Source organism: Aethalodelphis obliquidens, unplaced genomic scaffold (assembly GCF_003676395.1).
Source record: "Aethalodelphis obliquidens isolate GAN/ISIS:26980383/991018 unplaced genomic scaffold, ASM367639v1 scaffold71, whole genome shotgun sequence".
In the NCBI taxonomy this organism is placed as follows: Eukaryota; Metazoa; Chordata; class Mammalia; order Artiodactyla; family Delphinidae; genus Aethalodelphis; species Aethalodelphis obliquidens.
This window is the reverse complement of record NW_020838015.1, coordinates 9,629,091-9,646,986: the sequence shown is the minus strand read 5'-3', so window position 1 is coordinate 9,646,986 and position 17,896 is coordinate 9,629,091. Positions and strand designations below refer to the sequence as shown.

Here is a 17,896-nt window from a genome sequence, read left to right as displayed (position 1 = left end):
TTCCCCAGGATCATCTGGGTTCTTCCTAGGAGCCTTTGCAACAACTGATCTTTGTTGGCAAAAACCCTTCATTTGGCTTCTAGGAACCTGCTGATTCCTCTGGTGAGGAGGCAGAGTGGTATAGCAGGAAGTGGTCTCTGCCTGGGTGGTCTGGGTTTGAGTCCTGTATCTTTTGGTAGTTCCTTTTTCTGGGCCTCAGTTTCTCCATCCATAAAATGGGTAGTGGTGGGGAGGGAAGTTGTACTCATTGCTTTGAAGCTAGTTGTAATCTCTTTAATTCTCTGCTCTCTACTCCCCCCATCCATTGTGAAAGTTTTGAGTGGGACCCCTTGGCTTTGGGAGTATGCTATGAAGTTTCAAGCAGTTACCAGCTTCCCTCTCACCAGCCAGTGCTGTAGGCCTTTGTGTGTGTGTTTTTTGTTTTCTCTTGTTGTTGTTTTTATTTTTTGGCTTCACCACTCAGGATATGGGATCTTAGTTCCCTGACCAGGGATTGAACCTGCACCCCTTGCAGTGTAAGCATGGAGTCTTAACCGCTGGACCGCCAGGGAAGTCCCTATGTGTGTGTTTGTGTTTTTTTTGTTTGTTTGTTTTTTTAATTTATTTTTGGCTGTGTTGGGTCTTTGTTGCTGCGTGTGGGCTTTCTCTAGTTGCAGTGAGTGGGGGTACTCTTCGTTGCAGTGCACGGGCTTCTCATTGCAGTGGCTTCTCTTGTTGCGGAGCACAGGCTCTAGGCATGCAGGCTTCAGTAGTTGTGGCACACGGGCTCAGTAGTTGTGGCCGCACAGGCTTAGTTGCTCCGTGGCGTGTGGGATCTTCCCGGACCAGGGCTCGAACCCATGTCCCCTGCATTGGCAGGCGGATTCTTAACCACTGCGCCACCAGGGAAACCCCCTGTGTGTGTGTTTTTAACAGTTTTCTTGAGATATAATTCACACATCATGCATTTCACCAGTTCAAAGTGTACAATTCAGTGACTTTTAGTGTAGTCACAGAGTTGTACATCCATCACCACAGTCAATCAATTTTAGAACATTTTTTTCACCTCAGAAGGAAACCCTGCATCATCATCATCTCCCATCCCCTTATCCCCTCTCGACCTCTGACAACCACTAATCTACTTTTTGTTTTGATTGATTTGTCTTTTCTGGATATTTCATATAAATGGGATCATACAACATGCAGTCCTTTGTGACTTCGTTCTTTCACTTAGCATAATGTTTTCAAGGTTCATCCATGTTGTAGCATGCATCAGGACTTTGTTTCTTTTTGTTGCAGAATAATAGAATCTTCATTTTTTAATCCCCCTCACCCCCCCTACCCCAGTGGCCTGGCAGTAGGTTTGGGGCCTTTTGCTCTTTTCCGATTCCTCTGCCCTGGAGAGCTTGTGTTAGTCCTTAGCGGTGTGTCTGTCTGTTTCTCATTGGATGGGTTGCCTATGTTTAGCCCGTGGAGCAGAGCCAGTGTTCCTGGGTATTTTGGGGGAGAGAGGGGTGGTCTTGGCACCAGGCTTGCTGGGACAGAGCTGTGTAGCCCAGAATACTAAAAACCTCTTGGCCGTGGGTTCTGGGAAGACATCTGTCCATGAGCTGCCACTGCTGCTGCCATCTCCCCCTGCCTCCTCCCCGTTTCAGTGGCAACTCATTCATCAATAGACAGAGTCAGCAGCTTCCCAGGCTGGGAGGGGGGATTCCAGGCCCCTGCAGCCTTAATTCTAACCCTTTCCCTGGGGGGATGCAAACAGGGTGGATCTTGTGGGATGTGAGCATTGCCACGTTGCCTCACAGCTCACACAAGGGAGTGCTACAAGGAGGTTGTATTTGTTTCCTGTGGTTGCTGTGACAAATTACCACAAACTGGGTGGTTTAAAACAACAGAAATTTATTCTCTCACAGTTCCGGAGGCCAGAAGTCCGAAATCAGTTTCACTGGGCCCAAATCAAGGTGTTGGCAGGGCCACACTCACTCCACAGGCTCTATGGGAGAATCCAGTCCTCTTCCAGCTTCTGATGGCTACTCCCATTCCTTGGTTTTTGACCGCCTCACTCTGACCTCTGCCTGCTTCTCCTCTGTGTATGGGTGGTCTCCTCCTCTGTCTGTATCAGGTCTTCCTCTGCTGTTCTAAGGACACTCGTGATTGCATTTAGGTCCTACCCTGATACTCCAGGATAATCTCCCCATCGCAAGATTCTTAACCACATTTGCAAAGATCCTCTTCCTGTAGCATTTACAGGTTCCAGGGATTAGGGCCTGATGTCTTTGGGTGGTCATTATTCAGCCTTCTACAGGGGTGTTCTTGTTTCCCTTCCAGGGCGAGGAAGGGAACTCATTAAGTGCTCTCATACTGGGCAAAGTCCTATAATATTTGAGTCTTCCCAGTATCCCTATTATTGGGAGGCTTGTTATCCCATTTCACCGATTGGAAAACTGTGGCTCAGAGCAGTTCATCACATGGCTAATAATTAGTGGAGTTGGATTGAAACCTCAGTCAGTTGGGTCCCACAGCCTGCTTCAACTTCTGTTGTGCCTTTGGACCAGTAGGTTGCAGTCTTGTACCTTGGATCTCCTGGTGTCAGAGAGCTTTGCCCAACCCCTTTGTGGAGGCTCAGAGATGTGGAGGGAGTCAGCCACAGGTTCAGCAGTGGGCTTGGAAGATTCAGGGTCTGGACTTTTTGTATTTTTATTTTATTTTATTTATTTTTAATTTAATTTTTGGACTGTGCTGCACGGCATGTGGGATCTTAGTTCCCCAACCAGGGATCGAACCCTGCAGTGGAAGCACAAAATCTTAATCACTGGACCGCCAGGGAAGTCCCAGGGTCTGGATTTGACTTTCTTAGGCCTGGACATTGATGTAGCTTATGCCTGGGCCAGCTCCCACCTTTCACTTCCGCCAGACCTTCCTTCCTGGGCCATTTTCCTAAACGACTCTCAAGTTGGCACTTTCCTTGGAGGCTCCTATCCAGCTGGGGAAAGGAAAAGACTGTGCTCTGAGCTCTTGGGACTCTAAGCTCTTTTTGGAGCCCAGGACCATGACCTCCCTGTTTTCTCCCCGCAGAGGGAGAGAGAGAAGGGGTTTCAGCCAGAGCCTGCTTTAAAGGCTGCTGGTGCCAAAGGCAGTGGGTGGCTAGTGGTCTGGCCTCCAGTTCCAGGCCCAGATGCTAGTCTGGCTGCCCCAGTACCAAAGCCTTGCTTGTGCAAGGGGAATGCTCAGGCCTTCTTCATTTTTAAGGACAAATCAGGATTTTCCCAAATGGGCTGCCAGGTACATCTCCATGCTGTGACTCATGAGGCTTCTCTTGTTGCCTTTACGCTAGGCTTTGCTGGTGCCCGAACCCCAGTTCCTTTCTGCCTTTGTAAAATGAAGATAATGCTTCCTGCCACCTGAGCTGTGGTAAGGACAGTTAAATGAGGTCACCTTTTGCATCTGGCACCTGGCATGGGCAGGCATTCGGCTAATATGAATTCATCTTTTTTCTTGGCCCTGCCCTGCTTACTTGCCTAGTCCTATCCAGGACTTTAGCTCTGCTGAGCTCATTGCTGGGCCTCTGGCATCCCTGGAGTGACAGAAGTGATCTCTTATCCAATTAACAAGCATTTCTGGAGGTCTTGGTGTTTTACTCCTTTACCCAGGTGGCACTTCCTCTCAAGTGCCAGCCTTAATGACTGGCCAGGTCCCTTCCTCTGTTTCACAGCACACCTGTGTTCACCTCTTTCAAAGCCCTTGCTCACACTTCAGTGTGGACATTGCCTGTTTCCCCACCCCTCTAGCAGTTCATGAATTTATCGAGGTTGAGACCAAATTTGATTCATTTTTCTGTCCTCATTGCCAGCCCAGGGTCTGACTTAGTAGCTGGTTGGTAAACCTTTGTTGGATGAGTAAGTAGGAGCCACTCTCGTCCTCTTTGATCCCCTGTCCCCTCTCGATCTCTTTTCCCCCCATCCTTGAGGGCAGGAGGTTGCTGTGTGCCCTGCTTTCTTAGAACTACTTCTTCTGTCCAGTCTGGGGTTGTAGTCATAGTTGCAGCTTCCCTGCTGAAGACCCCTGGCTAGGGCAGGCGCCATGGTGCTGGGAGATGGCTGACCCTGCAGGTCAGGGATAGGGGAACTGGCTGGAGTAGGCCAGTCCAATGTGACAGCCTCAGGGCAGGAGGGACACCTGGACTGCTGGAATGTTGTACCCAAACAAGAGTTTGTGCTGTGGAAGCCCATTAAGAGCTTCCAGGTGCCTTTGTCATCTCTGGAAAGCCAGCCACACCTTCCTGGCGTGCGGGCCCTGATGGTGGGGCTACTGGCTATTCCCTTGTCACCCTCTCTTCATCCCCTCCTGTCTAGCCACTCACCTGGGACTTTCTGAGGGCCTCTCAGTTGTATGTCATCTCTGTCTGTGCTGGTCTTGCCCCTTCTTCTGTTACTGATGACCACCTCACCAGTGCATGGTATGTTGTTTAGAAAGCCTTTTCAGGTCCTGAAGCCCCTCTGAACCTCTTGACAGCTGTCGGACAGATCACATACCCCCGTTTGATAGGCTGAGGCTTGGAGAGTTCAGGTAGCTTACCTGAACTCATGCAACAAGTGAGTGACAGAGCTGGGGTTGGAACCCAGAGCTTTGTAGCCTCTAAACCCTGTGTTTCCTACTTTGCCAGGAATTTCTCTCACCTGAGCTGGCTAAAAATGGCCTGCAGAGAGGTGACCTCCTCTGTCTCATTGGCATTAGCCCAGATCCTGTAAATCCCTAGGCTGGGTCGTGTCCCCAAGGAGCAGCAGCCTTGGGATTTCTGGTCCCTAGACCTGATGCGGGCTCAGGCTGGCTTCTTCTGGTGGCCAGCAGATGGCGCGAGGAGGCTGGGAAAGATCTGCTGCTTCTGGTTCGTTTTGTTTTGAGATGGAAAACGTGTTTTAAGTGACACGGACATTATTTTTTAATAGATTTATTTTTTAGAGCAGTTTTAGGTTCACAGCAAAATTGAGCAGGAGGTACAGGGAGTTCCCATATACCCCCTGCCCCCCCACATTCAGAGCCACCCCCATAATCAGTGTCCCCCACCAAAGTGATACATTTGTTACAATCATTGGACCTACATGGACACATCATAATCACCCAAAGCCCATAGTTTACATTAGGGTTTGCTCTTAGTGTTGTACATTCTATGGGTTTGGATAAATGTATAATGATGTAACCACTGTTACAGTATGTAACAGTATGTAACAGTATGTTTCACTGCCCTAAACAGTATGTAACAGTATGTTTCACTGCCCTAAACATCCTATATGTTCCGCCTATTCATCTCTCCTTTATTTATTTATTTATTTATTTATTCATTCATTCATTCATTTATTTTTAGCCACGCCAGGCGGCATGCCGGATCTTAGTTCCCTGGCCAGGGATTGAACCCGTGCCCCCTGCAGTGGAAGCGTGGAATCTCAACCGCTGGATCACCAGGAAGTCCCTCTCCATTATTTTTTTTAAAAACATCTGAAAATACACACTTGTACAGATTCACTTAACCCCACACCTTTAGAGCCAGCTGTACTTTGGAATTCAGAAAAATTTCAGAATTTAGGAAAGTCACCTGGTATGTGTACTGTGTATTATGTAACACCTCCCGTCGTAGTCAAACACCTGAATGTTTCTGCATAGAAATGTTTGAATATTCGCCTCTAGGTGGACTAATGGGTTCTTGTCAACTCAGGTCGGATTGTGATGCTCAATGAGTTAGATAAAGACTTGATTTTAAAAGATTTTAGAAGTTTGGAATTTTGGGTAAGGTATTGTATACCTCTTTTTATAAAGGAGGTGGTGAAGTAAAATCATCTGTAATACCAACATTTAGGGATAATATTTTGTTGTGTAAAGTCTTCCCAACTTTGTGTGCATGTGTGTTTGTATACATATGCATATATATGTTAAATGTGTTCTATCACAAGTGACATCATACTTTGCATATGTTTTGCCTTATACAGTATATCTTGGAATTCCCTAGCTGTATGTGGAGCTCAGGAACTAGACTCTTGCCAGTCACTCCCTCCTAAACATCTCCCCTACCCTAAGTGACTAGAGGGGGTCCCCAGGTGAAACTTCTCGAGGTAGAGCCAGGTTTTCCCCCCCAGGCACTTGCTGGGTCTGGGCCTCTGGCTGCCTAGGGGAAGGCCCAACACTGGATTCTCAGCATGGTCAGCAGTGGTCAGAATACAGATGGGGCTTCTGCCCTTAGGGCAGCTGAGACCCCTCTGGGAGCAAGTCTGCTCACACAGTGACTGATTCCCTAAAAGAAAGGGTCTCCTCCTGCTTCACATGCACATAGAGTTGTCAAGCAGGGCAGAGAACTGGACCCTGCCCATTGTCCTCTCAGCCAATCATCTGGGCCCCTTGCGAGCTCAGGGGCAGGGCCCTGGGGCGAGGGTACAGGCCTTTCCTGTTGCTGACCCCCACCTCTTCCCTCCAGCAGGAGCACTGGTTTGAAAAGGCCCTGCGAGACAAGAAGGGCTTCATCATCAAGCAGATGAAGGAGGACGGCGCCTGTCTCTTCCGGGCTGTAGGTGAGTCTCTGCCTCAGCCTTCAAGGGCCTAGGGCTGCCCCTGAGCTGTGTCCCAGTTGTCAGGAGTAACCCGTGTGACAGGGTTGGGGGCAGAGTTAGCTGATCTTTTAGGGACTCCAGGCCCCAGCCTCAAGTTAGTGTCTGGCCTCTAGCCCTCAGTCATGAGGCAGTATGGTGGTATGAGAGTAATAACAGCAATAATAGTGATAAAGAAAGTAACATTACTTAGGGACAGATTTCTCTGTCAGACACTACAGGAAACCCTTTTAATTCTCCTCCAAGCTAGGTAAGTGTAGGACTATTGCTTCCAGTTGTTAGATGAGAAAAACATCTCAGAAATAGGGAATGACTTACCTAGGGTCAGAAATACATAGAACAGTCGGGAGTCGGAGTCTGGGTTAGGTTAGTCTGAGGCCTCTTAACTGCAGCACAAAGCTGTCGCCCTGGAATCATAGAACTTTTTTTAAACTTACACGAAAGAAGAATAGTGAACCCTCATGTACCCATCATTCATCTTCAAAATAATCGTTAACATATTGCCAGGCTTGTTTCATCACTACCCTACCCACTCTTTTTTACTCTTCTGAAATGAGTATTTTTAAAGCAAAACCCCATCATGGATCATCTCATTTGTAAATATTTCTGTATGTTTCTCTGACAGATAAGGGCCCTCTCTTTCTCTTTTAACATAACAAAAATGCCATTATCATACCTAACAAAATTAATAATTCCTTAATACCATCTACTATCCAGTCTGAGCTAGATCTTTGAAGCTTCTCTGGCTCTGAATCTCTGACTCAACAAGCAATTGTGAGGTCCTGTGCTGGTGTCCAAAGGAAGCTGGGAGTGTGATCTGATCCTCCCTTTGGAGCTCTGATATCTCCCAAGGAAAAGTGCCCTCCAATAGGAGCTTTGAGCTGGGAGTCAGAAGCCCTTTCTTCTAGTTCTTCCCCTGACTCATAACTTCCATTTTCCCATCTGTGAATGGTGTTGATTCTGAAGGGCTCATTGAATCCCTTCTGGGTCTGCTATTCTCTTAGTCTGTGCAGACCCATCATGTCTGTTGGTGGGCTGGACTGACTCAGGCTCCACTTCTGGCTCTACCACTGATTCTTGGTGTGCCCCTGGGCAAGCCCCTCTTTTTTCCCTGAGCCTGTTTTCTGTATCTCAGGTACCTGTGTACCATGAGGCTAAAAGATGTCGTGTTATAATGGTTAAATGAGATTACTTTAGTAAATCCCTTTAGTGCCTGACTTGGTAGACTCTCATGGAACAATAACATTGATAAAGCTTGAGTGCTATTATTAGTGGTGCCTCAGAGCCACAAATGTTTGAGTGGGTGAAAGAAAGTTAGGTGGGGTGACTGGTTGCCTCCCTATTCTACCAGGCAGAAGAGGTTCAGGCAATGGAATCTGCTGGGCTGGGAAAACTCCAACCTTCCTATCCCTGTGGCTCAAGTCCATGTTCTCCCTGGGATGTTTCCTAGAGAAAGAGCTAGGTTTGGGGGCATCTTGGACCAAAGGAAGGCAAAGAAAGAAGACGTGGGGGCCCATGAGGTGTTAGGCCTGTGCCGAGACCTTAGGTTGAATGTGGGCTAAGCAAGGCTGCTGGTGGAGTGAGGGTCAGAGAATGCAGCTGGGCATCTGGATCTTGGGTGGTCTTTGAGGCAGACCTTGGGCCTGGTGAGGACCTGGCTTGGCAGTAACCCATGTCAAGAACAAAATTTAAGTGTGTGTCCATCTAGCTGTTCTCCCCAAACACCTTCTGACCCTTCCCCCTCATTGGGGCCTTCCAGTAAGGGGCCTAAGTTTACAGGAAGAGCTGACCATGACAGGTTGAAGGCCTTTCCCTATCAGCACTATGGCTACACATTTCCTCTGACTGGGCTGCCCTTGGGTTTTCTTCGTAAAACCTCAGAAGCCCCACGGTCTCTCCCTGAGAAGTATGTGATCCCCGGGTCTCTAGGCCTCACCTTGAGGTTTCCCTGGGGCAGAGTGCACAGGACATGTGCCTGGGAAGGGGACTTTATCCTCAAGCTTTCTGCTGCCCCTTTGCTTCCAGCCTAGCTTGGGACAGGGACAGGTGGTAGTTACCCTAGGCTCTGGTGAGAAGGGCTACAGGCTGCCACATATTGAATAGTAGAAGGACCACGTAACTGAGGGCTGGAATTGGAGGGGGGACCAACATAGAGACCACTCTGTTGTTCCTTGACCCCGAGTGATTGCTAGGCATTCCTCAGGGTGCTTCAGGTTCACCTGCAAAATTGCGATCATTATCCAATGAGACAGGTGAGAAGATTGAGGCTCAGGAAAGGGAAGTGACATGCTCAGGGTCATTAGTGGCAGAACTGCATGGGAACCAAGAGGTGTCCAAAGGACACATTCTTTCTATGACCCTAGGGAAGCCCTAGCTTCTTAGCTTAGCTGTCAACTGGCTGGGTGACCTTGGCTTTATTCCTTGACCTCTCTGGGTCTTACTTCTTCCAGCTAGGAACCTGTGGTCCTCTACTCTTAGGAATCCTGAGGCAGGTGGGTTTCTACCCTCTGTTTTACCTCTGAGGTCTGGGTGTCCCCAGTGTGAACCAATATCCACTGCTTGTGCCCAGTTCTCTTTTCCACAACCACCTGTTGGGAACTCATGAGCATTGGCACAGGCTTGGGTGGAGTGGAATTGGGAGCCTGGGTCCCAGAGGTATCCTGTGGTCCACCCTGCCTCTGCTATGCTCAGATAACCTCCTCCTGGAAACGTGAGTCTGCATCTCTCTTCCCTCCCTCTCTCTATATGGCTTTGACTCAGCAAAAACCTCTGGCCCTGGCCCTGGCCCTGGTCTTGGCCTTGGCCTCAGCCTCTGTGGGCAGAGTGGCAGCCACATGTGCGTGTGTCTGCGTGGGCCTTGGGGATACAGCTGGGACTGTGCACGTTACAGTGATGGGGCCCAGAAACATTAGCGAGGCCCACTGCTCTGGACCTTTTAGTCTTGGAACGTGGACTATCAGCATTGGAGGAATGGATCTTAGATCAATTTTGACTCTTCTATAAAAGGGAAATAGGCCTTAAGAGAAAGTCAGGGCCTTATTATCTAGGTCACACAGCCAGTATCAGAACATTGGTGTTTGAGGTTGAACCAGGCCAGAAGGAGAAGAATCCCATGGGCCACCATGTACACCAGCTTCTGTTGACCTCTCTCTGCCCTGCCTCCTTCAGTGTTCCCATCTTTGCAGTGGGCATTTTATTTATCTATCTATCTATTTATTTATTTATTTATGGCTGCATCGGGTCTTAGTTGCAGTGCACGGGATCTTTCGTTGTGGTGCGCAGGCTCTCTATTTGTGGCATGCAGGCTGCCCTGCGGCATGTGGGATCTTAGTTCCCCTACCAGGGATCAAACCCACGTCCCTTGCATTGGAAGGCAGATTCTTAACCACTGGACCACCAGGGAGGTCCTGCAATGGGCATTCTTGAGTAGAGGAGCAGGCATCTCAGAGACCAGGCTATTGAGAGGGCTGAGTTCTGCTGTCTCCCCCGCTGAGGGTGTGCCAGTTGGGGTAGCTGGGGCCACAGGCCAGGTATGCACCACAGCTGCTTGACAGGCAGGTGAGGCCTTATTTTTGGTTCATCTCCTCAGTGGGGCCAGGGTTCCCACTGGGCCAGGAGAGAAGCAGGGAATAGAGCAGGTCCTGTCTCCCCCTACTGCTTTGTACACACATTCGTGTGGTTTGTTTTTAGATTTCCCTGCACACACCAAGCTTCCTTTTCTGTCCTCAGTGGAACTCGCTGTGGCTCTTCCAGCAGGCAGGTAGGCAGGCAGGCAGGCAGCAGCCTGGTAGGGAGGTAATCCCCAGGTGCCTCTAAAACAAATTGTAGGGCCTTGTACTTAAACTCTTTATTTATTTTTTAAAAAAATTTATTACTATTATTTTTGGCTGCACCATGCAGTATGTGGGATCTTAGTTCCCCGACCAGGGATTGAACCCATGCCCCCTGCAGTGGCAGCATGGAGTCTTAATCACTGGACCTCTAATGAAGTTCCCCTTAAACTCTTTAGAGAGTCCAGGCTCTCCTGTCTTGCTCTTCCACATAATTCCTCAAAAAACAGTGACTACATTTTGGGGGACCTTCCCCCAGGCAGCAGGGGAGGGAGGTTGAGACAAGTCTGTTAGAGCTATTGGCTATTCCCCGCTTCCATCAGGCCCCGTGGCAAAGGCTAGGAAGGAGGTGTGGAGGGGTCCTCAGTTTGTACAGCCTCATATCTTGTCCAGCCTTCAGTCTTTCCTGGTTGGTGGCAAGGGCATCTACTTGTTGGATGCGATAGTTCTCTGCAGTTGTGAGGGTTGTTGTATGGGTATTTGGCCTCAGGGAACATCTTTGGCAGGATCTGCTGGTTGTGTGCATGCACATATGCATTTCTATGCTGGTGTCTCTGTATGCTCAGAGAAAGGACAGAAGTAGGGTGTGGGGAGGGAAAGTTCATGCTGACCTCTGTGGCCCTAGTGAGGGGTACAGCCCCTGATATCTGTAATCTCTGCCCACTTTCAGGCCTTTCCTGCGTTCCAGCTGATTCCTGCTTGTGCTGGTGGGGAAACTGAGGCAGTCAGGATCAGGCCTGGCCTAGAGAGTCAGGTGGCTAAGGTGATAGCTGGATTGGGAGTGGTGGTAATGTCACCTGGGGCGTCAGTGCTTGAAGTTACCAGTTACACCTTGAAAGCCTGGCCTCTCCTTCAACCTCCCAAATGTGTGACCTTGGGCCAACTATGCCACATTTCTGTACCTCAGTATCTGTCCTGTGGAAAGTAGGGTTTTTTTGGGTAAGAATGGAATGAGTTAGAATGTGAAAAGGCCTTGGTGGAACCAACTGTAGTATTGTACTGAGGATTTCTGAGCCCTATTTGGGTTGGGGACAGAGGTGAGGTAGTGGAGACCCCCTTTCAGCTGGACTCCGGGAGGGGAGAGCAGGTGCAGATTGCCAAGTGCAGTGTCAGCAAGAGGAGGAGTTTCGGTTTCTATCAAAACAAGTGCTGTGAATTCCCCTACCTCTGCAGGACCATTGGGCCCTTTCCCTCCACCTTAGACTCCACAGGGAAATCCAGCTCAGCCCCTGGTTCCATGTGCCACCTTCTCGGGAGGAGGAGGGCTTTCTGGAGGACAGAGGTAGGGCTGGCAAAATCAGACAAGCATCTCCTGAGTGAGGATTTCTGTGTTCTTAGCCCTGCACTGGGTGTTTTTCCTGCCTTATGTCATTCAAAAGATCCTTCTACTCTCCCTCATTGGCAAGGTACTGTTGCTCCGTTTCCTTGGTTCAGAGATGCACATTTTCTTACATGTTGATGATCCCCAAACTAGGGTACATCTTATAACCAGTGAGGTGGGTTCCCCCCTCCCAAAAGCTGTGATTAAATACATGTACCGTAGAGAAGGTGGTATTTTACATTTTATAGATAAGTAGAGAAGGTCATACTTTGCCCACATGTAAGGAACCCATTTTGTGAGGCCTGTTTGGTTGCTGAAGATTTGAACTATAGGCACAGAATGTAGGCTTGTGGACCTTTGGATTCAGCAAAGGTAGAGAACCAGTTCTGCCTTCATGAGGAGGGACAACCTAGACTTTGAGTTTGGGGCTTTCCTCTGGCTGATGAAGTGCAACAGAAATGAGGAAGGGCTTAATAAGTGGTTCCGGTGACATTCTAGCTGACTTGTGGGTGGCTGGCTATCTGAAGGAGTCATCGTCCTCCTTATGACAAACAGGAGCCCTGGCTCTTGAACACCTAGTATGCTTTAGGTGTTCGGCAGACCATCCCCGTAGTCTTAACAACGCCCCATGAGAGGAAGAGGAGTTATCTCCCCCACTTTATGGATAAGGACATTGCAGCCCAGAGTGGTTAAAGGCCTTTTCCAGTGCCACATAGCTAGGAGGCAGAAGAGCCTTTCTGTCAGGCAAAGGAGTCAGTGACAGGGCAATGGGGGGACCCTCATGGGAAGGTTCTCCCCCAACTCCCTTCCCTGTCTACAGTCTCCCCTCTTTCCCCCAACTTCTTGCATCTGGCATCTAGGTCGGGTAGATCTACCTCCCAGGCCTGGAAATGCCTGTTGACCCTTCCCTAGGAACATCTCAGCCACCTCCCTGAGCCTGATAGACCAACCCCTATTTTTTAACCCCTTCACTCCTGTCTCAGTTCCTGTTTACTGCAGCTGCTGACAGCACTGCCTCTTTGGCACCCCAAGTTTATTCTACAGAAATAGCTCCTCGGGCAGCTCCGGCAGCCACAGCGGGTTCTGTGGTCCTGGCTTCTAAGAAAGGCAGCGACAGGGGGCCCCCAGCCTGTGCACAGGGCATGTGACTTGCTGGAAGTGCTGCTGGGGGGTGGGGCAGGGGAGAGTGTGGCCGCAGAACCCACATCCTTGTTTACATCGGTGAAGGGACTACCCCTTCGCGCCTTCACAGCCCCCACTCCCCATCCCTCTCAGGTCTCTGCACCTCCAGGAGGACGTGAGACAGGCATGGGCCCCGTTTTCTATCTCAGAGCGAGCGGCCTTTTTCTCCTTATCTCACATAACCCTCCAGGGAAGGAAGGGGAGGGCAGCGAAGGCGTTCTTCTAGCGATTCTTCACAGAGGTAGACTGGCTGTCATGGAAGAACTCTGCAGTGTTCCCTGCAGGACCTGCCCCTGCCCCTGCCCCAGTGCCCCAGGGAGATCCCGTCAGAGCAACGGTCTGGGGAGACAAAGGGAAATTCCCTCTTCGTCTTAGCCAGTGGACATAAGGCGTGCCTCATCTTCAAGCCCACTTTAATTTCTCAGGGAGAAGGCTCCCTGGCTCCCGCAGCCTTCCCATCCACTCAGCAAACTGTTCCCAATTTCTTGCACTGCATCAGGCTCTGAGCTGGGGGTGGACTTGGATGTGAACTGCCCTCTGCCCTCAGTGGGAACCCAGTGTGATCAGGCAGATGAAGTCTGTACGCACCTTTGATAAATCTGGTGATAAGAGGTGCTCTGGAGGGTGGGGAACTGTTTTAAGAATACATTGATATTTGATAAGTAGGCAGACAAGGAGGATGGAAATAATGTCTTGAAAAGGGAACAGCATGTTTGAACATCCTTAAGTGAGGCAGAGGGAGCCTAGTTCTTATTGTGACCAAAACCCTATAATGCCTGGACCATTTGGGCCACAGGCTGCCTTTCCTGAATTAAGCTTAAGTTAGGTGCATATGTGTCTTATCTCTCTTATAGAATACATGCTTCTTGCAGATAGGGGCAGGATTTTACTCACCTCTATCACCTTCACAGTACTGCACGTTCAGGCCCCACTACAGGAAAGGGGGCTCTGAGTGACTGCTCTGTCCCAAACCCAGTGCTAGTCACTTCACACCTATTATCTCATTAATCCCACGAGAGCCCTGCCAGGAAGTCATCCAGCTCCATCCCATGTTACACGTGAGGCATATGAAGGTCAGAACACTTGGGTCATTTGCCTCTGGTCATTTTGCTCACTAGTACCTAGCAGAATTGGGCTTAGAGCCCAGTTGTTTTTCTTTTCCTTTCCTTTCCTTTTTTTTTAACCTTATAAAGGCCATACTGACTCCTGAGAGTCAGGAAACTGAATTATAGAATTGAATCTGTCACAGACTTGACTTCTGTGTGACCTTGGTCAAGCCACAAACTCCCCGAGCCTCAGTTTCCTCATGTGAAAAGTGAAGGGGGTGTATGTGGAATTGAAGGTGCTTAAGGCCACTTAGGGATTTAAAATGTTTGTTGACAAAGTCATCTGCTCAAGAGGCCTGTGGTTGTGTCCCTCTTACCTGTACTCTTGTTCTTAAAGACTGTCCCTGCCTGCCTCTATTTTCATGACCCTATTCCAGCCCACAAGGCCAAGAACTCTCCATGCCTTAGGGTAGGAAAGGGCATTTCCCTGGCCCCCAGCCCTCCACCCCCAAGGATGTTCTGTGACTCAGAACTCTTCTTTGGTGGCAGCTCTGACCCCAGCCTCTCCTTCTGTCCCCACAGCTGACCAGGTGTATGGAGACCAGGACATGCATGAGGTTGTGCGAAAGCACTGCATGGACTATCTGGTGAGACTTTGCAGAGACCTTGGGGCGGGGGCAGAGTGGGAGGATCTCTTCTCTACATAGAGCTTGCTCCTCTGATCTATTCTGCAGATGAAGAATGCCGACTACTTCTCTAACTATGTCACAGAGGACTTTACCACCTACATCAACCGGAAGCGGAAAAACAACTGCCATGGCAACCACATTGAGATGCAGGCCATGGCAGAGATGTACAACCGGCCCGTGGAGGTGTACCAGTACAGCACAGGTACTTCTGTGGTGTTGGTGAGCGACTGATCACGCCTGGTCCGAGCCTGCCCCACCCAGCCCATTGTGGATGCTCCCTCCTTCTCTTTCTCTGCAGAACCCATCAACACATTCCATGGGATCCATCAAAATGAGGATGAACCCATCCGTGTCAGCTACCATCGGAATATCCACTACAATTCAGTGGTGAATCCTAACAAGGCCACCATTGGCGTGGGGCTGGGCCTGCCATCATTCAAACCGGGGGTAAGCAGGTCCCCATGCCCAGAATGGATGCTGGATATAGAGACCAGAAATCTCTGTTGGAGTTTCAGTTTTGCCCCTAGCCCACAAAAATATCCTGTCCCCTCTCTGAGTCGCCCGTAAGGTCTCACCTCTGTGAAGTTAGGAAGTTACCCAAGGTGATCTCTCAGGGCTCATTCTGTGGTCTTGGTTTGCCTGTCTGAGCTGGTTCACCCATCTTTTGTGCCTGTTAAGGGTTGGCATTTGGGGATATGGAGTCACACTTGGGAACTGTGAGCCAGGGCTTGGTCTGGGTGTCTTGGCACCCACATGGATCCTCCTCCGAACCTTAGCAGGTACAGACAACTGTGGTCACAGAGACTTGGAGTGTAGGCCTGGCCCCACAACTTACTGGCTTGGGACCTAAGGCAGATTGTACAAGTAATTTGACTTGGTAGCTTGGCCGATACAGAAAGTGCCTAACACTGGGCCTGGTGCCTAATAGGTGCTCAGAAGGTGGCAGTACATTTTCTCAGCACACAGTGACAGATTCTGATTCTCTGTCTCATAAACAGTTGTCTGCTGGGGATTTTGGTATCTTCTATTCAGGTTTCACTTCCTACAAACAGAAAGTGCTCCTGCCTCATTTTAGGAAACACACCCTAACACCAACACACCCTCTAGCATAAAGGTTTTTTGGTTTTGGTTTTTAAATTTTTAATCTCAGAACAGTTTTAGATTTATGTAATTATTGTGATTATAGAATTCCCATATACCCTCCTATGATTAACGTATTAGCATAGTGTATTTGTCATACTTAATGAACCAATATTGATATATTAACTAAAGACCATATTTCTGTGACAGTTTTTCTGAATTTCCTTGTTTTTGATCTGTTTACAGACTCTATAGTTTTGCCTTTTCTAGAATGTCATATAATTGGAATCATAACAGTATGTAGTTTTTCCAATGGCTTCTTTCAAGTAACACTGTACACTTAAGATTCATCCGTGACTTTCTGTGGTTTGATCATATGTATCTTTTCTTTTTCCTTTTGTTAAAAATGTGAGTGCCCTAAGTTTGTTTTTTAGTAGACTTGTTTAGAATAGTTTTAGATTTACAGAAAAATTGAGAAGATAGTAAAGAGTTCCCATATACCCTGCTCCCCCTTGCACACATTTTTGCTATTATTCACATATCAGATGACTGTGATACATTTGTTACAATATATGAACGAATATTGACACATCATTATTAACTAAAGTCATAATATCTCCTTAGGCTCCCCTGTCTGTGATGGCTTCTCACACTTTCATGTTTTTGGTGACATTGACAGTTTTGAGGAGTACTGGTCAGCTATCTTGTAGGATGTTTCTCTTTCGGAATTTGTCTGATGTTTTTCTCATGATTAGACTGGGGCTGTGGGTTTCAGGGAGGAGGATCACAGTGGTAAAGTGCCATTCTCATCACATCATATCAACAGTGTATACTGTGAACGTGATTTATAACTGTTGATGTCGACCTTGATCATCTGGCAGAGTAGCGTTTATCAAGTTTTCTCCACTGTAAAATTAGTCTTCCCCCACACCACCCCCTTTTCCATGCTGTACTGTTTGGAAGGAAGTCATTTACAGCCCACACTTAAGAAGTGGGGTTAGGGAATTCCCTGGCAGTCCAGTGGTTAGGACTCGTGCTTTAACTGCCGAGAGCCTGGCTTCAATCCCTGGTTGGGGAACTAAGATCCCACAAGCCGCACAACACAGCCAAAAAAAAAAAAGAGGATACACTCCATCTTCTTGAGAGCAGAGTATCTACATAAATTATTTGGAATTCTTCTGCAAGGGAGATTTGTCTCTTATCCTCCATTATTAATTTATTCAATCATTTGTATCATTGTGGACTGATGGGTATATCTTTAATACTTTTACACTTTGGGTTATAATCCAATAGTATTTTTATTTGATGCTCAAATTTTTCCAATTTTGGCTATTGGGAGCTCCTTTTGTTGGTTCCTGCGTCTCTGACATACCCCCATCATTGTGGTGGTGTGTTTTGGGAGCGTGGGGTGTTTCTTGGTTTGTTCGTTTTTCTTTTATTTATTTATTTATTTTAATTAATTAATTAATTTATTTATTTTTGGCTGTGTTGGGTCTTCGTTGCTGCACGCGGGCTTTCTCTAGTTGCGGCGAGCGGGGGCTCCTCTTCGTTACAGTGCACGGGCTTCTCACTGCAGTGGCTTCTCTTGTTGCGGAGCACGGGCTCTAGGCACACAGGCTTCAGTAGTTGTGGCACGCAAGCTCAGTAGTTGTGGTTCGCAGGCTCAGCAGCTGTGGCGCACGGGCTTAGTTGCCCCACGGCATGTGGGATCTTCCCAGAGCAGGGCTTGAACCCGTGTCTCCTGCATTGGCAGGCGATTCTTAACCACTGCGCCACCAGGGAAGTCCCTGTTTTATTTTGTTTTGAATACTTACTTTCTGGCACTGCAAGGTGCTCCAGGCTCACCTTGTATATTTCCTGCCCCATTCCTAGAACCAGCCATTTCTCCAAGGAGTCCTAGTTCCTTTTATTGGAGAATGTTATTAGAAACCAGCATCTGAGTGCTGAGTTTGCTCCTTGCTATTGGGGTATCCTTGTTTCTAGGCCCTTTCAGCTGACAAAACAAGGAAGTATATGTGTATATACTAACCTGTGTGTATACACGTATCTAGAAATATTTCTATATGTAACCATCCATATCTACATGAAGCTATAGTTCTTACTGATATCTTTAACTGATGGGTACCTTGTTGTTATTTTTAATTTGCAGTTCCTAATGACAAATGGTGTTGAG

General features: G+C 48.3%; 1 protein-coding gene across 5 annotated transcripts in view; it reads left to right on the top strand.

The window, feature by feature from the left end:
- The window catches only part of OTUD5 (OTU deubiquitinase 5), a 28,099-nt gene that overhangs the window by 4,633 nt on the left and 5,570 nt on the right, over positions 1-17,896 (top strand). For 4 of the 5 annotated variants that reach the window (XM_027091249.1, XM_027091250.1, XM_027091251.1 and 1 more), the window contains 4 exons: positions 6,446-6,539; positions 14,537-14,601; positions 14,689-14,845; positions 14,942-15,090. In XM_027091249.1, coding sequence (XP_026947050.1) covers positions 6,446-6,539; positions 14,537-14,601; positions 14,689-14,845; positions 14,942-15,090 — 465 coding nt within the window. The remainder of the gene's footprint in view (positions 1-6,445; positions 6,540-14,536; positions 14,602-14,688; positions 14,846-14,941; positions 15,091-17,896) is intronic. The other variant, XM_027091253.1, reaches the window with a different exon arrangement.